This window comes from Clavelina lepadiformis, chromosome 1, assembly GCF_947623445.1.
Source record: "Clavelina lepadiformis chromosome 1, kaClaLepa1.1, whole genome shotgun sequence".
NCBI classification, from domain to species: domain Eukaryota; kingdom Metazoa; phylum Chordata; class Ascidiacea; order Aplousobranchia; family Clavelinidae; genus Clavelina; species Clavelina lepadiformis.
The window spans coordinates 3,717,425-3,741,557 of record NC_135240.1 but is presented as its reverse complement, the minus strand read 5'-3'; the positions used below and the strand labels follow the sequence as shown (position 1 = coordinate 3,741,557).

At 36.7% G+C, this 24,133-nt stretch overlaps 2 protein-coding genes and 1 long non-coding RNA gene across 6 annotated transcripts; all 3 read left to right on the top strand.

The window, feature by feature from the left end:
* The first annotated feature begins 875 nt into the window (after nucleotides 1–875).
* Nucleotides 876–2,031, top strand: LOC143458231 (uncharacterized). Its single transcript, XR_013117670.1, has 3 exons — nucleotides 876–1,221; nucleotides 1,359–1,501; nucleotides 1,698–2,031. It is a non-coding gene; the product is annotated as an uncharacterized LOC143458231 (long non-coding RNA).
* Nucleotides 2,032–13,001: 10,970 nt separating this feature from the next.
* Nucleotides 13,002–17,749, top strand: LOC143444203 (ribosomal protein S6 kinase alpha-3-like). Of its 4 annotated transcripts, none has more exons than XR_013113690.1 (6): nucleotides 13,002–14,726; nucleotides 15,103–15,242; nucleotides 16,341–16,539; nucleotides 16,695–16,765; nucleotides 17,458–17,541; nucleotides 17,613–17,749. XR_013113690.1 is itself a non-coding variant. In XM_076943359.1 (6 exons), exons 3-6 carry the CDS (start codon nucleotides 16,537–16,539, stop codon nucleotides 17,647–17,649), a joined length of 186 nt encoding a protein of 61 aa, XP_076799474.1. In that variant the 5' UTR covers nucleotides 13,002–14,726; nucleotides 14,998–15,242; nucleotides 16,341–16,536; the 3' UTR covers nucleotides 17,650–17,749. The 4 variants fall into 4 exon arrangements, 2 of the variants coding, with proteins under 2 accessions (XP_076799474.1, XP_076799473.1); XR_013113689.1 differs by having other exon boundaries at nucleotides 15,043–15,242; XM_076943359.1 differs by having other exon boundaries at nucleotides 14,998–15,242; nucleotides 17,622–17,749.
* Nucleotides 17,750–20,882: 3,133 nt separating this feature from the next.
* LOC143444202 (uncharacterized) lies at nucleotides 20,883–22,683 on the top strand. Its single transcript, XM_076943357.1, has 6 exons — nucleotides 20,883–20,892; nucleotides 21,256–21,350; nucleotides 21,704–21,746; nucleotides 22,014–22,159; nucleotides 22,309–22,414; nucleotides 22,503–22,683. Coding segments are annotated over exons 1-5 (345 nt in total). The 5' UTR covers nucleotides 20,883–20,890; the 3' UTR covers nucleotides 22,368–22,414; nucleotides 22,503–22,683.
* The last annotated feature ends 1,450 nt before the right edge of the window (nucleotides 22,684–24,133 follow it).

Genomic DNA, 24,133 nt, shown 5'->3' with positions numbered 1-24,133 from the left:
AAGTTCGTCCAAAATAACTAAAACCCACTATCATCAATCATGACCATCATCGTCAATCCAGTAAAAACTCACTCAGTATTTGAATGTGAACGAGGGGGAGGAATATAATTAATTGGTTATATAATGACTATTCTTTCATAATGTTGCAGAGGGGATTTCTTTCATAATGTTGCAGGGATTTTAAATTATGTGATTAAAGACTTTAACCAAGTTGTTTTCATCATCACTCAAGCTTAATGTGTTAAATTGTGCATATTTTACTATAACTGTGAGCAGCGTAACACCTAATCTCGATTTTATTTCTTCCTATTGTAGCGTTCGTGATAGCCTAATAATTGCAATAATTTATACAAATTGGCATTTGCATGAGTGTTTGTATTTTTCTCCAGTTTAGATAATGTAAAGTTTACAAAAGCTTCGTATTCCGTGCTAAGCTCTTATTCAAACAAGGAATTCTAAAACCGACATATGTGACGCAGATTGAAGTTTTCAAGTACAGTACCTTGTATTCACGGCGTAAAGTTTGAAGTGTACTTGATGAAATGTTTGGATGACGTAGATTCGTAGAATAATAGATATTACGCATATATACGTAGCAATGATAAAAATAACATGGCGTTAGCTGATTGGCTGACGTGTATGATATAAAATGTTAAGCTTGGTTCAAATCGCCCTGGATGCTCTCGCCGGGAGGCTCTGCAAGGGCTTGTCCCTTCAGGACTTGCTAGTACTTCTCTCGGCTCTTGGAAATTCTCTCTTCTCTTAGTTATTTCCCTTGTTATGCTAAATTGAAGTTATTACTGAATTATTATGAAAGTAGGATCATGGTGTAAATATTGCTAATTCGATACAACTTATTCGGACAACATTGGTTTCTTGACCATTGTGTTTTCAGTGGAAAATTTCAAATTTCTGGCAGCTTTTTCTGATGTATAAAATCCTCTGCCTCTCCGCTTTCTCTTTTTAAACTGTGACAATTCCACTGGAGTCTCTTTCTGAGATGAGGAGTTTGAAGGTTTTGAAAGGTGATATTGAGAGTAGTTCAATTTTCTTTTTTGTTTTTTTTCAGACTTGGTGTGTATTATACTGTCTGCATACAGTTTTTCTGTGATGATGATCTCCTTGTGGTACCTTTCAACAAAGTCGTCGAGGCGTCCAACACGGCAGTTTTTCAAGTAAACTCTTTTTAGATCTGAAAAATGCTGCTCAATAATTCCCTGGGTAAGATTGTCGCGACACACAGTTTTCAATTTTTTGTCTTTGAGCTTTTCAAATATTTTTTATAATCACAATACACTTTTGATTCAACGCTACCATGACGGGACAGATCACCTAACATTAATTGTGATGTTGTGCAGATGAGACTGATAATTATGCTAATCAGCTGATCACAAAATTCTTCACCATAGTACGGATTTTTTTCAACCGCTGTTTGACGTACATTGTGTTTGGCGTATGCATCTAAGGAGCGGAAATCTGCAACTCGACCCAAATAACGCAGGTAAAATTTTGAATTAAGTTCCTGTTTGCGATCGTCTGATCTATTGCAAAAGTAGTTAGATTCTTTATGTTCTTCATTGTTATCTACTTCTAGTGGCTGGCAATGTCTAGCTAAAGTTTCATCTTTGTCATGATACTTAAGATGTTCAAAATGCTCTTTAACATTACTTGATGACATTTTGCAATTTGTTATGTAGATTATTCCATCCATGATGCTGTCCAACTGATCCAGCGTAGTACATGAAAATAGCAAGCTTATCCAATACATTGCTACGAAGTTGTGCTTTTTGCCATAGTACTTACGAACTGTAGTTTTAGCAGCTCGCATTGCGTGGCTTAGACAGTTGTGAACGAATGTTTTGCTTAAATCGTTACAACGAGCATCACCTGACACTATTCTCCAACAACGGTCATAGTATTCTAGTCTTGATTCGTTGCAGGTAGATCTTAACACGGCATTCCACATTGCCATGGACCCGTCAATCATAACCAAGACTGGCTTTTTGTGATTTCCACATATTTTTACATTATGTTTGTGGCGATATCTTTACAAGAACAATTTGTAGGCTTGGTTGTAGGTCTTCCACAATAACTGGATTAAAACGAAAAGAAGTTGAGGACCACGAGGTCATGGATTCTGGTTTTTATTCCATTTTGGTAGCTGACCAGAAAGAAAAAACGAGGCATGCTTGTCTCGTACTATCACCAGAGGAGTTTGAAGATGTCAAGAAAACATCTGATCATGTATGGTCATTTTTACAAGCACTACCAACTCTTAATGATCATGTGTTTCCCAGTTTATCTGGCAGCAATTTGAAAGGAAGAATGTCTTCAGCCGCCTTTAATACAATATACAAGAAAATTAGCAGAAAATGCTTTAAAACTCCGGTCAATGTAACTGAAACAAGAAAATTAATAACCAGAGAAATCAGCCACGACAAATAAAGGAAGCAATTGCAAGGGCTGAAGGACACACTCTTGGCGTTGCAGATACATTTTATGATGTTACACACCCTTCCGAAATTGTGCAAACCGCTCGAATATATCCGGAGGAGATCGCAAGTAAGAAAAATACTAACAATATTGTTTAGTGTCATATCTCTTGTATCAGTTTTGTGTTTTATTGATACATTGATAATGAAAATTGTTAATCCGTGATTACATTTTTTGAAGCATAGGTAGAGATCTCACAGAAGATGGTGAAATGAATAATAGGTGTAATATTTCTAAATATTAAATGGTTTAAATACTCACTTTTTAAACAGGTGCAGTCACTGGCAGTCAGTCACAAGAAGCAGCAGGTTTGTCACAAATTTATTAGCATGCGCCTTAAGGTAAAATGTTAATTTTTATTCAATCAGTTTTATAGTAGCCTATATGCCTGTTATAGTTTATCACGTTTAGCAAAGTTTTTCTTTTTGTTTTGCAGAGCCAGTTCCCAGCGTGACTGACAAAAGCGATTGTCAAATAGGTAGAGATCTCACAGAAGATGGTGAAATGAATAATATAGGTGTAATATTTCTAAATATTAAATGGTTTAAATACTCACTTTTTAAACAGGCGCAGTCACTGGCAGTCAGTCACAAGAAGCAGCAGGTTTGTCACAAATTTATTAGCATGCGCCTTAAGGTAAAATGTTAATTTTTATTCAATCAGTTTTATAGTAGCCTAATATGCATGTTATGGTTTATCACCTTAAATTAATTAATTAATTAAACGCGCCTAAAATTTTTTTTGTTATATCTAAATAGCTAACGTCATAAGAGTGAAATTCACCTATGATCGAATTATCCTGGACATCTTCAAGCCTGTTGACATCAGATTTCCTTCGGGAGGTGACGTTCAGTCGCTTGCTGACATAAAAATGGGCGAAAAATGTCTAGCTCGGTGGCCTCCAGACAAACAGTTTAGCTACAAGAGTTGACCTATCCTTCTGTAAGTTAGTATGGATTTGGTTGAAGTTTCACTCTACCATTTTGCTTTTTCTACCTGTTTGTTTGCCAAAAAAATAGCGTCATTTATTACAAACAGACTTAGGAAGTGCGTGTTATTTTTGTAGGCACGCCCAAGAAACAAAGAGAAGGAACTTGTTACTCAGATTCCGACACTTCTCCACAAAAAAAGTACAATTGCCAGTGACAGCCAAAAGAAGAAGAAAGAAAACTACATTTACCAACTTTAAATACACTTGAACTTGTGTAGTTTGAGTTATTTTTTTACTATCTTCTCTTTTTCATTCATTTTCAAATTTCTGTTTCGCGTTCATTATCTGCAGCATTTTTGATATCGTGTTATCTTGATACTTGGCAACTGTACTCTATCTTTATTAAGGTATGGAATAATGTGTCATTAGTGGAATGATTTACAATATTGCATTACTTTGAAAATTTTTTGTGGGTTTACTTTCCCTGTATAATAGTGTATATGCATCAACCTAGCTCCAAAAAAATGTTATTATTCTGCAAAGTTCACATGACACTTTTTACACTTTTTAGTAAGTTTGAACATTCTTTGTTACGTAGAGGCTGACTCCCGCTGAGCGCAATTAAACCTTTGTTCACACTTCTATTGTCTTATAGTATAAGTATAAGGCTCCGGAGCCGCAGGTTACCGACCCCTGAACTAGCCGATAGATTCATTTGAGGATTTTGACAGGGTGGAATGACTGCTGGCAGAAAAATCACAAGCGGGCGTTCTTGTAAGTGAAAAATGTACGTTAATATCCAAGTTACTGATAATAATACGAATATCAAATGTTTTCATCTCTATAATCTAATTGCAATGGGGGGCTACCTTGACCTTTTTTCACTTACAACTTTGATAATGCTTCCATGTAGATTGTAGAAGCACGGTTACCAAACAGTAATTACTTGAATGGTCACAATAAACTATGCCTTTGTAACCAGTAACACAATGCCACCAAACAACTGATTCTTATCAGGATGTATTTTGATTTCCTATCTAGCAAAATAAGTGGCATAACAGTGAAAGTTGTTATCAGCATGCTTCGGAGCAAATTGTTGACATCTGAACTAGCGACCAGTCCTAATTGGATGGAAAAGGGTCACAAGAGAGGAATGCATTCATCACAACTCGCAAAAGCTGTTTTAGGTGAATAAGTCAAAATTACTGTTTGTCCTGTTTGGAATTTTAGGTTGCTTACTGCTTCATTGTTTTAAGATGTATTGTCAGTGTTATTTAGTATTATCTGTGGAAGATGTGTATTCCAATGTTTAGCTTTTATGTCATTATACTTTAGATGCTGCCGAAAATTCTGGTATCAAAGAAGCAGAGAGTATATGCGAGGTCATGAAATGATTAAAAACGATATTGACAGGAAAGGGGAAAGTCGAAAAAGAATGAGAGTAAGTTTGGTAAGCTGTGTGGCATACGTGCTTAATGTTCATATCATGTATTGCAGAGCGTTAAACTTTTGCATATTTAATTTTGTAGATAGTAAAGAAACATATTGCAATAATTTTGATTACAAAAATGTTTTCGATAAAGAACGGAAATTCGAAGACAGACAAGTCTGTTTTATGAATTTCGACTCATCTGTGTCAAGTGATGATAGCGATGCTTTGCAGTAAAATGTTGTGTTTGCTTTTTCAAGATTGAAAAAATAAACTTTTGCTCAAATGCATAAAAACACTGTGAGTTAGTGGTTGTTGGTAGGCCCAACGTCGGCTCGTGGGAGATCGTAGCTAGCGCGCCAACATAAGTCCGAAGAAGATTTTGTAGCCCTCTGTATACAAACGAGTCAATGCATAAAATTGGATACAAGTTATTTTTTTGAACGTCAAACATGAAAAAGTTTAAGATACCTCGTTTGTTTTATTTGCATGTTAAAAGGGAAAAACAATATCCAGTTTAATTAAGCCATACGCAAAACGTGTCAATTCAATTTTTGCCATCAAATGCATCCAATGTTCTATTTTCCTGACGTGTGAGAGAGAGTTCTAAATCTTTTAAAGCTATAAGCACCATTTACTTAAAAAGTCTCTGACGTCATGTAAGCAACTGACAGCATGCACAATTGCACACGCTTTGAATCTTCAAAACGTCAAAACAACGCAAACAGCTACTCCACTTTTTACTAATTGACGTCACGGCAACGACGACCGAAGCATGGGAACGTGTAACAAGGTTTCCGTCAATCGCCAACACTGGTGAAAGTTTGAGCATAGGTTACTTTTTAATCTATGATAGGTAAGTCCCCTGACTAACAAATTTATATTTGTGGGCAAGTCACCTTTAAGAGCGCCGCGTGTGTGCTTTGATGATTTTTTCGCTTTTGTGATTCATTATTACTTTATTGGACTGAAAAAGCATGGTTGTAAAACAATCCAGGTATTGGTCTTTTGGTTTTGTCAGCCTTTCTGGAAGTTTGTCACAAATGCCTAATTTCACATTGTTTATCAACTTTTATCTATTGTTGGCTGCCAGTCGGCAGAACTAGTGTTGCGAATGCCTTTTTGGAAACGTAGATCTTGGTTTGTCTTTTTTGGTTGAGCCTATAGTCGTCTACATGTCTACATGTTTCAAATCCTGCCGTGTACGCACTAAGCAGTTGACCCAGTCGAATCCAATCTGTTATTGGTAAGCAACAGTTAGTTTGCCAAACCTGCCGTGTTGGCATTCATTTGGCAGTTGCTTACGGTTTTGTTTTTGTTTGCTTGCTCGGCGACAGCTGGTTAAAAAAACCTGGTCCAGAACCTTTGAGTTTGTAATTGGTCCTAGAATTCAAAGTCTCGATTGTTGGCAATTGATTCCCATTTTGTTCAATCTGTTGGTTGATAGCCAATACTGTATGAATCATACTATGCAGTATGGTGCATAATAACTAATGGGAAAGATATCCATCAACGCCCATATCTTTAACACAATTGGTCCTTGATTTCAAAGTCTCGATTATTGGCAATTGATTCCCATTTTGTTTGTTAAATTTGTTGGCAAAAATCGCTTTATTGCTGCTGGCAAGTCGTTCCAACTCTCTTGCGTCTTAGCAGATTCTTATCAAAATCATAACTATGGCTGGTTATTTAAATATAATTATAAATGATTATAGGAAAGGAAGATGTTATGGGCGTACATGCTGATTGAGCTCCTTTAGCCTGCGGCGGCATGTAGATGGTATGGTGGAAAGTGAGCAAAAAAGTAATTAACTTGAAGAATTAAGAAATAAACAATTCGACTCCCTACTATTTTCAGAATAATCATAATTTGCCTTTCTAAACGCATCTTTAAATTGAGAAATTTAACACAAGATGTCAGACAAGTGGAATGAACCAAGGTCAGAAACGAATTGGTGCATGTGAGTAGCAGTCCCACCACAATCAATGTTAAAAATTTGAGGTTTTAGAAGCAGGAAGCTACACAGCCAAGATTTCATGGCGGGTCCAGCATAGAGTGTAACTCCTGGGGAGATGTTACCAGCGCATTGCTTGTTTTTTTGAGCTGGAGAATAACAAAAACTTTATTTGGGCAGAAATCACCAAAGTTTTGTTTAATCTGTGGTCTCAGCAAGCAATAAGTAACAAGGTTCATCTTTAGGAAGAGATCCTCTTGGTCAAACTAATGCCTTGTGCTTCATTCCCTTTTTCTAAATTTTGGGTGAGGCCAAGGGTTGCAGATTCCTGGTATATCGACAACATACACATCTAACAAGCGAGGATATTTTTTTTTCTTATATTTGTGCGTATCACAACAATAACCGTTCCCAAGGTAATATATTTATTAAGACTTTTGCAAGGATTAGTGCGCATTTATTGAATAAGTTGCAGTTGTGGCTGTGCAAATCGGACAACCGGAGGCCTGGACATCATATTTTAGCGTACAGTAAAATGTTGTCGCTATAGCATGACAGGCAAGATGCTGTTGTACTTCCTCCTTCCTGATGCTGGACATGTTACATATGGAGCATGAAAAGAATCTTTTGCCCTTGAACTTTCTTTCACATAGTGGGCAGCTATACGTATAAATCACATGAATGTGTGTGAAAAGACTACTTTCAGAAGAAAAATACTTTTTGCATATTTATCATGAAACTAAGTGCTCATTTTCAAGAACATTAAAATATAGCTTTTCCAAAATAATGAAACTTGCTGACAGGTATTTCCTTCTCCAGTGCTTGTAAACTCTTGCTGTGTCGGCGAAAGCATAAAAGACACTTAACCAATACATTGATGGCGACGCTCTCCAGTGTGGGCATTCACTTGGCAGTTGCTTTAGGTTTTTTTCTGGTTTGCTTGCCCGGCGACAGCTGGTTAAAAAAGACTGGTCCAGAACCTTTGCGTTTGTAATAGGTCCTAGAATTTAAAGTCTCGATTGTTGGCAATTGATTTCCTTTTTTTTATTGAACTGTGTTGGCAAAATCGCATTGATTGCTACTGGCAAGTCGTTCCAACTCCCTTGCGTCTTGGGACTCCTTTAGTAAGCGGCGGCATATAGATGGTATGGTGGAAAGTGAACAAAAAAGTGAAGAATTAAGAAATGAACAATTGGACTCCCTACTATTTTCAGCATTGCTACAAGAAAGCGGCCCGCCGGTGTGGGAACTTTGTGCGACTTTTTGTGGGTAATTTGCCCTGCTAAACGCATCTTTAAATTAAGATATTTAACCCATCATACTGGTGTTGAAATAATTTTCTGGAAGGAGCAAGACCGTTTTCTGTATATGTCGATTTTTTGTCTCTGTGTCTGTGTTCAAGTCAAAACTTGGAGCAGAAGACAAAATTGACACTTCTGCACCATCTTCTATTTTTGTAGGGCTTACTTCTTTTACATTACCATCTTCTGCAACCTTTTTACTAATTGACCTACTTTCCGCGATGGTAACATCGGCACCATCGGTAGAATCTTTGGTAAAAGAGTTAGTTGGACCTTAGTTTTGTCTACTGCATTTTCACAATTATCCGTCATCCTCTCAGAAGATAATGTGATGTCATCAACAGCATTGTTGCTAATTTTTGGTTGCGGAGCAAAATTTTTATCTGTTGACAATGCACGTTTTTGGCGGTGCATTTCACTGGGTTCATTTGATATAACTTCAAGTGTTATCTTTTCTGGTGTTTAACTTTGGTTTGTCCACAATGTTGGTCTGAAGTATTTTATGGTTTTATCAAACCTAGTAACCTATTTCTAGACATTGGTTCAATGGTCGTCATTTTTCCCCCGCAGTTTATTGTCAAATGGGAACTGGCATCTATTTTTACCACAACACGCGCGAAAACGATCGCTCGCGTGTTTGGTGGGGAAAATTGGACAAATCTGGAAACGCGCGAAGGGGAAACCTTCGCGGACCCTTGGCCCTCGGACCTTGGACCTTGGCCTTGGCACAAGAAAACACAGCAACTACTTACTCTCTCAAGAGATGGTTGCCTGAAAGAATTGCTTTCTTTAATTATTTGCAAGTATTTTGTGAAACAAATTTTAAATCATACGCTTTGAAAGTGTACTTGTTAATGATGGTTTTCACAAAAGCGTTTCCTACCCAGAAGGATTTGTGGCCAGGTACAACAACTGTTTGTTGTTTCCGTCACTGCCCGCACCATACTTTTTATGAGTCGACCCCAACTTGAGATTATCGGCCATTCAATTGCGCGAATTAGGCTCGTGAAGTTACTCCATAATTTTCAAGTTGCATTGACTGGAAGGATTAAATCACTTAAATCAAAGACTAAAACGTGCACCTATATTCAACGGGTACGATTTCTAGCATTTGAGCAAAAGTCTTGTTTAAATTGACTGAATATGTGTAATGAGCAGCTTTTGGTGCTCCGAAGCTGATCCGGAAACCATAGTCCCCTTAATAATTATTTGTTGCTGGAATTTTTACATAGGCACCCGCTCAAAATTTGCGTTGTGTGGCGCTATGGCAAAACTGGGCAACCCTTAGTAATTCTGAGTGACATTCAACGTTTTTTGACCTTTGAAAACACGTGCACCATTTTTTATGTGCTGGCAGCGCAGTAAATTCTTCATTAAGATTATAATGTAACATAATGTTATGTGTGAATTGAGGACATTGTTATGAAAAAAGTTAAATTGCTTGTTAAATAAAACTGACAACAATATAAATTAAACATTGGTTTAAACTAAATGCGACTTTGCCATCTATAATCCTATATCAGTGTGAGTCTAAATGTATTTTCATGTTATATTTTCGTTGTGAAGGATTTATCACAAACAGTGCAGTAGAAATTTTTTATTTTGTCATTTTTAACAATTGTCGGAGAACATTCCACCTTATTGCTTTCACTATTCACTGTGCTTTTATCAGAAAGTTCCTTAGCGGATTGCAGTTTTGGGGATTTAAAACAAGTATTGTTGCAATATATTTGTAATATCACCTAACAATAACTCGGCTTATTAATAAATACTTATATAAGTAGGCCTAATAAAACGTAAATGGCGAATGTATGTGTAACCAAACTTTTTCTCAGCCAGGAACTTCCCGCTTGACAGCTAGTCAAATAGCTCGGTTTCCTTTAATATCTTTCAATGGCATTTTCTTAAACAAAAACAATCATCTTCTCGCTATAAAACTTGTTTATGAAACTTGGCAATAACCTTACAAAAATGTAAATATTCGGAATACTACAATAGTCTTCGAATCTTATAATATGTAGTAGCATTTGCCCATAATAATTTAACCTTTAATTTCCATAAAACAAAGAAAAATTAGGATAGAGCGGAATAGACACTTTCAAGCAGAATGTGGAAAAGAAGACCAGCAAGAATCGTACAAAGAACGTAATCGCACGGTTGCTCAATTAATAAAAGAAAGTTTCGATTAAAATTTGTAAATTTCTGCGATGTTTTCTTATTGTGCTGAAGTGATGGTTGAAATGTTTCTATTGTTAATTTGTCTTAATTGCTTCCTATTTTGCGATCAATAAATACCGTTTGACTGACAATAAAATTGATCCACTTGTACGACATAGTGCTAGAATAGGTTAATTACTTTTTGTAACGTGTAACGTTTGACACAAATATTTATGTACATTTGTGTTGGTAGTTGATCAGCTGAGTGACATTTCGTTTGAGTGACAGCTCATTTGAGTGACACATTCTTTTAACGTTCATTTGAGTGACAAATAATTCATGCTCAACTGAATGACAGTTCATTTGAGTGACACATTGGTGAGTACTGATCAAACTACTGTAACGGATGAGAACTGAATGGCACATACAATATAAATGCAACGGATAACATGGTTTCCGATGCTCTTCACACAAATACAACATAAACCATTTTATAACAAATCCACACCAACGCACTAGAAAACATGGTTTCCGTTGCTCTTATCAATAAACTATTTTGACTGATAGGCAAAATCTAAATCAGAAACACACAAAGAAAAGCCGCTTCTATTCTGGGTTTTAAGTACAGTTACTGTGCAATTTCACACGTTTTATGGCAGATTTTTTTCAAAGTGACTATTTAATTAGCCTCGATTTACGGAAGTTTTTGAATCACGGGGACCAGCAAAATTTCAGATGTGGGTACTGCTCTCGTTTTAAACAGGAAGAAGAAAGCAGAGTGGTTAAGCATAGGAAAAACGCTGGAGGTTTCGAGTTTGAATCCTGCTATTGCTTAACTATTTCGGGCTAAATTCATTTAATTTTATTAGGCCCATGAAAAGGTTAGAATTTTAGGCACATAGTCCTTATAGTTTTCGATAAATTTTAACTTTAGCAAAACGTTATTGGATGCTGTATAACAGCTTTGACTTTAATTCTTATCGTTAGTTTGGCAATTCAATCATGAGGAGAATTTGGGACAGAGTGATTAGTTTCAGAAAAACTAACACTTGGGAAAAATTGGTAGGCTACGTCACAGAAGCCGTTCACCAAATCAGGGATTTTCCAACTAAAGCGCAGAAGCCAGAAAGTATCACTTTTCGACGAGATCTACGGTGTGCAAGACCAATTACCAAGGTGTGAACTGTGCAGCAAGGACACTTGCAATGCACTCTTAGATTTTTTGCGCAACTTTGTCGAGGAAGGTCAAAAAAGGCTGCCACATTTTGTACCAGAAACAGTTTAAGAAACAAATCGGTTAAACTAATTCTAAACAAGTTCAAAATTGAGCAGTTGAAATTCATTAACCGCAAACTTTGCCTTTAAACTGGACACAAGTACACAACAGCCAAGCAAGTTAATATTAAATAACCACCAGCTTCAGAAGTGAACACGCAAAAGGACGACGATCAGGGTTGCCAGATTTTGCAGAGCAATATATACCAAATATCAAAAAATTATATATAACTTATACCAAATATATACCAAGCGCAAGTCGGCAACCGATATAATCATGGACATTTGACAACAGTCTGGAACAGAACTGTGAGAACTCAGTAGCTCACACTGTGCGTTTATAATTAATCAGTGTTGCCACTACCACAAAAACACATGAAATATAAGTGTAGTTTTAAATCGTCGGTCCTACTTAGCATATGCAAGTGGTTAACAAAGATTTGAAAGAAATTATTACTTTCAGTTTCCAAAGAATATACCAAATGAAAATTTCAGCTACCAGACATGAAAAAAATATACCAAATGGCAACCCTGACGACGATGGGTCGAGGCGTCGAGGCGACGAGGCGACGAGGCGACGAGGCGTCGAACCCAAGCTCGTGATAAGAACAGTGTTGCCAAACAAACAATTTTAAAAAAAGAAAAAAAAGTGGACATATGAAGTCAAAGGCAGTACTGTATATATAGAAATAATACATTGTATGAGTGTTTCAGGCATAGTTGACATTTACATGGAAGTTATATTGGTTTCAGTAGTGTAATTGTTGGGAAAATTTTCAATAATATGTGATGAACTGATGATAATATAAAATTGCTTGCAAATCGAATGCTGCATAGAATACAGAAATTGAAAAAGCAAAGCATTGCGTTACGTGTCGCCTATGTATGACTTCCTGTGTATCGTTATAATTCGTGACGTGAGTTATTTTTTCATTTATAGCTATTCATTGCGTCACAGTCTACTAAGTTAACCCTAGAAAGTGGTCGACTTTATTATGTACCTTTGTTATGTCTTATTTAATGTAGTCCTTTAAACAAGAAACAGTATAATCAGTTTATACACTTATCATAGTGTACAATTAATTCTAAGATTAAGAAAATCGAAACAACGACCTGAGACTGATTTACTTCGAGGACAAAAATTCAAAAGACAAACTTTGTAATAGAAGTGGTTGCCCTTACATGCTAAGGAACGATAAACAATCATTTCATTACATATAAAAAAAAAGCACAAAAGTTGTTTTGAATTATATGAAGTTTGCGGCATTTTTATGATTTAGCCAGTTGTCGTATGTGGGGAATCCCAAAATCCGACAAATTATTAAAATGGTGGCAAGGCATTACATAAGAAAATTACACATACAGTAGGCCTATCATGGTTAGAAATGGTTACATTATTATTAGTTAATAACAATTCAGATGTTTATTAATGATCATCATGTTTATTATGTTTGGAGATATATAATTGTTTTTTTCAAAATATATTACAGTAATCATTGATAATAATGCAGTAGTATCATGCAATATTGACATTTACACATATTATTATGAACAAGAGTATATGCATTTATAAAACTTGTAGGCACAAATCAGTTGTGTATTAATGATAATCATATTTGATATGTCCTTTGGAGACATATAAATTTTTTTGCAGGGTACAGTTTAGTAATCATTAATAATAGTGTACAGTATAGGGGTATAGTACCATGAAATATTGTCATTGCAGCAATATGCAGTCCAAGTTCGGCATTTGCAGTGGATCATATTGTTGAGTTGTGGAGGATTTGGAGATTACATCATCAAATGGTTGTCATCATGATTTATAGTTTTCAGGATATATATTTCAGAAGTCGTTGTATAAAAAGTCAATCCTGCATGTTTGTTATGCTTGACTTGGTTTTGTTATAAATCTCAGGTATCATAAATGGCAGAACTCACTTGTCCCGACCTTATGACCTTGTGTAATTCATAAGCACTGGTCCACGTCTGATAAGTGTGCCTCATACACACCGTCATAAATATGTTACATTTTAAATGACCCACCTTTAATAAGTATATACTGCCTTTCGGCAATTGCTTTTTTCCTATTACATGGCTTTATTGTTGTGAAAGACTGTAACTGTTAAACATACCAATACAGTGACACCTCGTTAATCCGGACCACTTCGTTTCGTCAAGAAATGTCGGTTTAGCGGGATATCCGGATTATTGGAAAGTAAAAAATCAGTCAATCTTGCAAATGCAGTACCGTGTTCAAAACGCAGTATGCACCTTACTCCAATTCTAAGTACCGAGTTTCAGGCTGGACAGCAACTAAAATAAAATTATGATTTTTGTATGATCCGACCCAGTGTCGAACCCCAGAACCACCGTATTAAACACGAATGCTCTAAGCCAGAAGTGACGGTCATGCAGCCGCAAATCGGTTTGACAACCGCTCTTGCATGGCGAAGCATTCCGGCGAGACCAGCAGTCTAGAACTTTCTTAGGCCTGTTTGCAATTTTTGCCAAAGGCGATATCAAAAGCTGATAGCACAATTGAGTCGCAGCAGTATGTCTTCAATAGATTGCCGCACTCAACCTACGTAATGTACGTATTTTTTTGCGACCGCGGAAGCGTTGTTTGTTAATGTTGATAAACAATTTATTTTTTCGTTTCTCAAATACTGTACAGTATTTCATAGTATGACTAAAAAGCTGTGCGGCTTACTCAGCTATAACTGACAAAGTGGCTTGCCACAACGAATAGGACCGTCACCGCTGCTAGCCTACAACGTCATTATGCGTAGATAGTAATCGACTATTGTTTCGTCAACAAACTAACATACTGTATTAGGAAAATTGTGAATCATTTTCGCTTAACTGTTGATAATAATCCGGTTTATCGGATTTTATTAATATTGATTTAGCACATTTGTTCCAAAACGTTTTTGTCGGAGTCGGAAAGCGGGATTTCCGGATTAAAGGGGTAAAATGCATAGGAAGAAATCCTTTCCCGGCAGTTTTGTGTCGGATAGCAGGATTCCGGTTCATTCGGGTCCGGATTAACGAGGTCCCACTGTAAATCACATTTTTACTTTATAGTATTTCCACATTTTCCAAAATTGCTCTTAAATGAAGAGTTTGTCTAAAATTGACTTGGGTTAGCTTGTGGTTAATAGAAGAGTGAATAACTTACACCTAAGGTGAGCAATCTCTTGGCTATGTATATACAATTAAACATACATGTAATTTTGTTGCCTGTTTGTCTTAATATTTTTCAAGAATTGGTTTGGTTTTGTCATTTCTAGTTTTTCGCAAATGTTGTTAATTGTTTAAATGATATATATATCATACATAAAATTTTGTAAACAATCTGCAACTGGTTTGTTTACGATGCACGATTGTATACGCTTGATAGTTGGAAACCATTTAATATGGCACGTGTTGGGTTAATTTAATTCAATTTGTTTGCAGATTTAGGTTTGTAGATTGTCCAGTTGAACTATTTAAAAATTCCAGAATATAGGCTACGAGCTATCACTTCGTTAATCAGCAAACTCCTCTCTCTCTTCAATCCAGCCTGGACTTGATCGGCCTGCAGACCAGGTAAGCATTTCGTTGCTGGACAACCCACTTGCAAACCAACGCCGGAAGCTACAGAAGCCCTATAACTATCCCACTGCACTGCCCAGTGCATTGTTGCGGCATATCACAGCCAGGTGAGCTCGCTCAGGCATCGTACTTTGAAAATGTCGACCTTTTGGCAAAATCTTTGACAGCGTAGCGTTAATAATACTTTCAAACTTATTTGTATTTCTACCAAGACGTATTCTTGACAGAATTTGTTTACTAGAATATTTGACTATTCCCCGCTTACAAGTTAGTTTCGCCTGCTCGTCAAGCACAAGTCGCATCCTGCGGCTGTTCCAAGTTACTAGCTCTTCTTTACCAGAACAGACAAATCACAACAGCTTGCAACCTATGGTCACCTTGTAGGCAGCCCAGCATGGAGTCAGCTGCGCCGAGCAGTTTCGCGGCCATTGCATCCATGTTTTGATATGTAGGCTTTGTATTCAGCGAAAAGTTTGCTTTGACACTCGAATGCAAACTTCTGTCGGGATCGTAACGCTACGGCTATCGTCGTGTCTCTTGGCGGTATTCTTGCAAATTTTATTTCCTATACTGTTGCCAATATCTATACGGATGTTGCTTTCAAATTTTTTATTTTTTTATTTCTCGAACGCTTTCGCAGAACCCCTGTATAACGAGAAAAAATACGTTGTTTGCTGCGCCCACCAGCGGCAAACGATTTTTTTGCGTTTTGATTGGAAATTCTGCTCATAAGGATATCGATGACGGCAGTCGCACGCATAATTATGCCTATTGTACGTCAGTATAAATCCGACTTCAGTTTGTTTAAGTTTAATAAGCGGCTCAATTACTTTTATTCACTGCATGCACTGACTGACAGGAAGCGCACCAGGTCGACATTTTTGTTTAGATTATATTCTTTTTATTCTGTTTATCTCGATACACGGCTGACAACAGCTGGTGATGTCATTTTCCTGAAACTCGTTACATTTATTTTTACCGATTGATGATTCTTAAAATCTGGTTCATTTATGCTTGAAGTAGAAATTAGATTATTAAGATACTTTCCCTCTTACTCACCATCCCAGTAAACACTGCACAATACCTATTCCACTAAAGTTATTCACTATTCTCATGTATTTGAATAGCAAATTACCAGTGGGCTAACCTGGTGCTTGGAATGTGACAATCCAGTTCAGTTGTTGTTCATGTGATTGTCCGTTTAGGCTGTTTGTCATCTCCAGCATTCTGCTCGATGTTGACGGCCATATCGCTCTCACTGACTTTGGTTTGAGCAAAGAGTCATTGGATGGATCAGAGAAAACTTTCTCGTTCTGCGGCACAGTGGAGTACATGGCCCCTGAGGTGGTGAACCGCCATGGCCACGATTGCTCCGCAGACTGATGGTCCTTTGGCGTGCTCATGGTATTATGCTCTGCTCTCAACTGGCATGCTAAGTTTGTTGATTAAACTATGGCATAAGCTTCTGTAATTTCATGCCCAGCTGTGTGGAAATATCCGAGCTCGTCTCATTCGCACGTGGTTGTATTTTTAATAAAATGGTGATGTCATTATTTCAGTACGAGATGCTCACCGGCCAGCTTCCATTCCAAGGAAGGGACAGAAAAGACACGATGACCCAGATATTAAAGTATGTATATACAGATGATGCACATAGAATGAAATGTACATAGGCCATTGTTAGCATAATAATTGTGGACGATGATCTCATAGTAAGTCAGTGTAAATTTTAAACCTCTGTAACCTGCTGGTTCTCCATTATTTCTACCTTGTTTATGTTTAATTCACATTTAGTTCAACCACAATGTTACATGAAACTTTTCACTTCCTATATTACGTTTTGACTTAACTTTTGACTGGGCTCGTTATATTTTGACTTGGCTCATTATATTTTGACTTGGTATATATATGTGGCATTAGTAACGTAACTTGTCCCAAAAGAAAGTTGGAGCTGGGCAATTTTAACAGTTTATTTGCCAAATACCTCCTCACTGTGAAGTGTGATGTGATAATCATGGTTTCAAGTATAATTGTTACATCACAAGCTCCCTTTTTCCTTTTTGAACTTTAATTGTTTCTCTTTGAAGCTTCAATCTCACGCTTAATTGTTGGTTCCTCTCCCCACCCAGAGGGAATTACTGTAATAGCTGGTGCCACATTATAAGTAGCTTAGCATGATATAAGGGCTTCTGGGCTAAGATGCTCACATTATTCGACTTGCTACGATATGTTATGCTGATAATGAACAAGGCCATGTGTGGTTGTTTCTCAATATATCACATCTCAGGATATGAACACTTAACAAAACATATTGTTGCTTAGAGCTAAGCTGGGTATGCCACAGTTCTTGAGTCCTGAGGCGCAGGTTCTCCTGAGGATGCTATTCAAAAGGAACCCTGCGAATAGGTGAGTTGAAGATGTTGATTTTTATTAGCGAGTTGTCGTGGTAACTCTGTTAAAACTGAAGGTGTTGTCAGCATTTATAGGAACTTTGCCACATATCAGCGTATCTAGCGTACCATCGCTCTCAAGGTGAGTCCGGTGGGGTCTTCACTCTTCACTCATGTAGTCATCATCTACACCAGGGCTTCTCAAACTATGGGTCGCGACCCCAAATGGGGTAACAAGAAGAATTTATAGAAATGTGTCACTTTTAGAAATATCTAATTTACACTAAATTCACTTTCTTTAGTTTTACAATTATGATGTATACAGGATTACAGGAAGCCAGATGATGTTTCTACTAACCTGTAATAATCTCATCAGTCTACGACGCATAGGTTTCTAGTAATTAACGATTGCAAATGTGTGTGCGGGGTTGGCCACACCTAGTTTTTTTAGTAAACTCGCGAGCCTTGTTAGGATAGGGTTAAAAGAACGACAATTAATAAAAAAAACTGACGACATGCACTGTTAAAACTTAAAAGCACGACAACTGACGAAGTGCACATTTCAATCGCATTCATTTAATTACAAGTTGTGTGCAATTGCTCGAAGATAACTTTTCATGTCCATATTCGTTGAGTCATAATTTTCGACCATGCTCTTCAGCCGTTGGTTGACAGCGTCGTAGCGCTTCTTCCGAGTAATAATCCTTCGTACTTAGTAATTCTCGTGCGTATTCTTGTGATATCTTATTAATATGTGGGCGGGCCGGCCGCCATGCGAAATCGTACACTTTATGATACAAATATAAAATATAGATACAAAATATAAATCGTCAACTTTATGATATATACATCACAATTCATTAATGCACACCATTACAAAGACCGCACATCACAATGGCTCATTGTTTCAATGTTTGAGTAACACGCAAAAATCTTGCTTGAACTGCCGGTTCGATTAAGTGTCGTTCGATCAACTGTCGTTTTGATCAACTGCCAGTTCGATAAAGTGTCGTTCGATCAGCTGTCATTTCGAGCAGGTGTCTTTCGATCGATCGATGGACGATCGATCGATTTAGTCAGGCAAATAAGCCTACTTTCGTTATGCTAACCTACTTGCTCAACTATCAGCTGAAAGAAAATATCAGCCAAGTTCATGTTCATTATTATGTTGTTTCAGAAAATGTGATAACCATTAAAACTCCTCAATTTTCTAGATCTGCCTCCAGTTCATCGAGTGAATGCGTAAACGGCCCTTCTACGGTTGTACCCACCTCTCTTCCTGCCCCTCCGAGGCCCAACCTCACCATCGTAGGTTATACTGGAGAAGACATATCACTCGTGTGAGGATATTTGTTGGTTATTACAGTATAATACAGTAGTTTCAAATTTCAATTAAATTTATGACAAATCATATCATTATTTATTAGAATTAGGCCTGCATATACTGCATGCAGTAGGTTGCAATACAGCACTCATACACTACTTTTATATAGGAGGTATAAATGTAGACGACTGGCACTGGTTGTTAAAATGCACTTATTGTCACAGTTTTTATTTGCTTGTGTTTTATCAGTTGTGATAAACATCAAAATTCAAAAAATTTTTTTTAAATGTTTGCACTGACCACATACAATGCATCCTGTGCAAATACACATTATTGTATTTCATTTATAGGTTTAGGTTTTTTTGTTATAGGCTTTTTCGGTAGAGAGAATTCGCAGTCTTCATTTAAAATCATCTATGTCTTGTTATTGTTCTAGAGCCAGTGATAAGGTTGGAGAAGCCGTGCATCACCACCGCGGCCTCAAGCAAATGCCGTACGTAACATTATATCTTTATTGCATATCAGCATTACTGGGATAACCTTCATTATTTTCATCTAAATGTGTGTATTTCATTGAGAAAAGAATGTTAGGCTTACCTAGCTAGTCGCTAAAAATACACTTTTGTTTTCTTAGTAATTCTTCTTAATTTCTTGCTTTGCCATGTTTCTCTTTTTCTGTCCTTCACATATCTTTCGCAAGACCCTGACAATAAATCTTAGTAATTCGCCTAAGTTTATAACTTTACTAATTTTGGCCTGAATCATCAACCAACCCAACCACTTGTACCTGTTGCTGGTATAAGTTCATATTATTCACAATATCTGCACTATAATAATTCATATAAGACGGGATGCAAGATGAAGCTCAATGTATCGATCACTTCATATCACCCATTACCAACCTGTTGTTCGACGTGATTTTAATGTAAATAATTCTCAATGAAGTTCATATGTTCTGATGAAAAATACTTCATAGAAGTGAAATGTCTCACAGTCTTGTGCTATGGTGACAAGTCATTGATGTTATTCATGCTTTTACTCACAAATCCTTTCTTAGTTTCTGATCGCTGAAAATTTAAGACTAATTGCATTTAATTTGCATTAAGTTGGTGATAATTCTATTCTTTTAACTGTTGTGTAATCTATAAACAGTAGAAACAAACACTTCTGCAATATTAATTTACAACTTATGCACTTATAATACAGAATGTTAGGGTGATTGAGGTTGTTGCTCATTCAGAGCGAAGGAGACCCACCATGAGAACGAAAGAGAATAGTTAGTCAAGTTATTGGTGCGTAAATGAGTAATATGCTTTAATGCGGAGAGAGGGCAAAATTATATAAATATCACAATATCTCAACAATTACAAAATCCAAATTTATCAAACAAACATGGACAGATAGCTGAACATTTTTTATGAAAAGTCACCAAATTTTAATCTTCTACAGCAAACAATGCAACTGTACGCCACGTTTTGCTATGACTGTGTGCGGGAGAAGCAACAGTCAATTCGATCAACTGTCGGCTCGATAAAGTGTCGTTCGATAAACTGTCGTTTCGATCAGCTGTCGTTCGATTAAGTGTCGTTCGATAAAGTGTCTTTCGATCAGGTGTCGCGTCACGGTATGTGACATATTTCATACTGCTGATGGGTTGCACTTGTAAACTTATGCTCAATCACAACATTTTTCATCAATACAACCACTATATAACCAAATATAATTTCACAGTTTTCTAAAGTAAAACTAAACTAAGAATATTTGCTTTTAAGTGGAAATGTGCACAACTCGTTGAATGCACTAAGCTAAACACAAGCAATTTACAATAGGAATAAATTTCATTTATATGATTTGTTGTGCTCGTTATGGAGCTGTATTATATGAACCAGTTAGTCCACGTTTAATATTTTGTGACAGAATTGTGTTTATTATTTGTGTCATAATTATGTCTCAGCATTGGCTGATAGACAGTCTTCTTACGCAGATTTGAACTCTTCAAGAGATCTCAGAAGTGGAGGGTGACCATCCCAGCCTAACCCTCATGTGAGTTCATTGTAGTTTTTATTGTTAATCTTTAGTTTGTAGCTTAAGCAGTCTTAGTATCTTTATTGGAAATGCTATTTTGAAGAAACTTTATGAAATTTTCTTCTTGGTTTTCTCAATGAAATACCATTTTGGTCATAAAATGGAGAGACTTGCAGTTTTCATTCTTGAAATACTGCTGTAATATTGTACCACACCACCGAGTGGTGCTAACTGTTAACAGAGGTACCCTGACATGGTTGATCACTAGCGCATGGGAGGTCTATGTCATTTAAATAATCAATGAAAGTAATGAAAGTAAATGATATTTAAGATATAAATTGCGTTCAAATCTTAACCCAATCTGTTTGTTTTATGTCACAGGTCCACTCAATGGATGAAAGCTCGAATGTTAAAGCAAACAAACTTGACACAAGTTACTTTCTCGTTGAACGTAAAACATCTGAATCTGCTTCAAGGTTTGTTTGTTGTGATGTCAATTGTTTATTTCAATCGCAAAAGCAACTGTATAATTCTTCCGGCCAATAGGTTGTGTCATAGAGGGCGTGAATATTTTCGTTGCTATGAGTTTTGTAGAGAAAGGAAAAGTGGTTTTATGATGTTGCAAGGCCAGCTTAGGATATATATAATCAATTTGGAAATATACATTTTTACCTTGTGATATGATTTTGCAAGTAATCTATTTGTTTCTATTGTAGTAATAAAATTAATAAGAGCCGCATCAGAATGATGAAAGAGCCACATGCGGCTCCGGAGCCGCAGGTTGCCGACCCCTGAACTAGCCGATAGATTCATTTGTGGATTTTGACAGGGTGGAATGACTGCTGGCAGAAAAATCACAAGCGGGCGTTCTTGTAAGTGAAAAATGTACGTTGATATCCAAGTTACTGATAATAATACGAATATCAAATATTTTCATCTCTATAATCTAATTGCAATGGGGGACTACCTTGACCTTTTTTCACTTACAACTTTGATAATGCTTCCATGTAGATTGTAGAAGCACGGTTACCAAACAGTAATTACTTGAATGGTCACAATAAACTATGCCTTTGTAACCAGTAACGCAATGCCACCAAACAACTGATTCTTATCAGGATGTATTTTGATTTCCTATCTAGCAAAATAAGTGGCATAACAGTGGAAGTTGTTATCAGCATGCTTCGGAGCAAATTGTTGACATCTGAACTAGCGACCAGTCCTAATTGGATGGAAAAGGGTCACAAGAGAGGAATGCATTCATCACAACTCGCAAAAGCTGTTTTAGGTGAATAAGTCAAAATTACTGTTTGTCCTGTTTGGATTTTTTAGGTTGCTTACTGCTTCATTGTTTTAAGATGTATTGTCAGTGTTATTTAGTATTATCTGTGGAAGATGTGTATTCCAATGTTTAGTTTTTATGTCATTATACTTTAGATGCTGCCGAAAATTCTGGTATCAAAGAAGCAGAGAGTATATGCGAGGTCATGAAATGATTAAAAACGCTATTGACAGGAAAGGGGAAAGTCGAAAAAGAATGAGAGTAAGTTTGGTAAGCTGTGTGGAATACGTGCTTAATGTTCATATCATGTATTGCAGAGCGTTAAATTGTTGCATATTTAATTTTGTAGATAGTAAAGAAACATATTGCAATAATTTTGATTACAAAAATGTTTTCGATAAAGAACGGAAATATGAAGACAGACAAGTCTATTTTATGAATTTCGACTCATCTGTGTCAAGTGATGATAGCGATGCTTTGCAGTAAAATGTTGTGTTTGCTGTTGCAAGATTGAAAAAATAAACTTTTGCTCAAATGCATAAAAACACTGTGAGTTAGTGGTTGTTGGTAGGCCCAACGTCGGCTCGTGGGAGATCGTAGCTAGCGCGCCAACCTAAGTCCGAAGAAGATTTTGTAGCCCTCTGTATACAAACGAGTCAATGCATAAAATTGGATACAAGTTATTTTTTTGAATGTCAAACATGAAAAAGTTTAAGATACCTCGTTTGTTTTATTTGCATGTTAAAAGGAAAAAACAATATCCAGTTTAATTAAGCCATACGCAAAACGTGTCAATTCAATTTTTGCCATCAAATGCATCCAATGTTCTATTTTCCTGACGTGTGAGAGAGAGTTCTAAATCTTTTAAAGCTATAAGCACCATTTACTTAAAAAGTCTCTGACGTCATGTAAGCAACTGACAGGATGCACAATTGCACACGCTTTGAATCTTCAAAACGTCAAAACAACGCAAACAGCTACTCCACTTTTTACTAATTGACGTCACGGCAACGACGACCGAACCATGGGAACGTGTAACAAGGTTTCCGTCAATCGCCAACACTGGTGAAAGTTTGAGCATAGGTTACTTTTTAATCTATGATAGGTAAGTCCCCTGACTAACAAATTTATATTTGTGGGCAAATCACCTTTAAGAGCGCCGCGTGTGTGCTTTGATGATTTTTTCGCTTTTGTGATTCATTATTACTTTATTGGACTGAAAAAGCATGGTTGTAAAACAATCCAGTTATTGGTCTTTTGGTTTTGTCAGCATTTCTGGAAGTTTGTCACAAATGCCTAATTTCACATTGTTTATCAACTTTTATCTATTGTTGGCTGCCAGTCGGCAGAACTAGTGTTGCGAATGCCTTTTTGGAAACGTAGATCTTGGTTTGTCTTTTTTGGTTGAGCCTATAGTCGTCTACATGTCTACATGTTTCAAATCCTGCCGTGTACGCACTAAGCAGTTGACCCAGTCGAATCCAGTCTGTTATTGGTAAGCAACAGTTAGTTTGCCAAACCTGCCGTGTTGGCATTCATTTGGCAGTTGCTTAGCAAAGAACTCAGTGCATAGCAAAGGTCAAGCAACACGATTACTGAAATTCTATGAAACGTGTTCAGGCATTTGACAAAATGTACCGTCCACAATCACAGCTGTGACCTTATCCATCAACGCCCATATCTTTAACACAATTGGTCCTTGATTTCAAAGTCTCGATTATTGGCAATTGATTCCCATTTTGTTTGTTAAATTTGTTTGCAAAGATCGCTTTATTGCTGCTGGCAAGTCGTTCCAACTCTCTTGCGTCTTAGCAGATTCTTATCAAAATCATAACTATGGCTGGTTATTTAAATATAATTATAAATGATTATAGGAAAGGAAGATGTTATGGGCGTACATGCTGATTGAGCTCCTTTAGCCTGCGGCGGCATGTAGGTGGTATGGTGGAAAGTGAGCAAAAAATAATTAACTTGAAGAAT

Excerpts from the sequence above, each read along its gene's own strand:
- LOC143444203 (XM_076943358.1), top strand. Across the intron at positions 16,766-17,457 it reads ACGATGACCCAGATATTAAA|AGCTAAGCTGGGTATGCCAC; the intron begins GTATGTATATAC and ends ATTGTTGCTTAG. Across the intron at positions 17,542-17,612 it reads AAAAGGAACCCTGCGAATAG|CATTTATAGGAACTTTGCCA; the intron begins GTGAGTTGAAGA and ends AGGTGTTGTCAG.
- LOC143444202 (XM_076943357.1), top strand. Across the intron at positions 21,747-22,013 it reads AATCACAAGCGGGCGTTCTT|CAAAATAAGTGGCATAACAG; the intron begins GTAAGTGAAAAA and ends TTTCCTATCTAG. Across the intron at positions 22,160-22,308 it reads ACTCGCAAAAGCTGTTTTAG|ATGCTGCCGAAAATTCTGGT; the intron begins GTGAATAAGTCA and ends ATTATACTTTAG.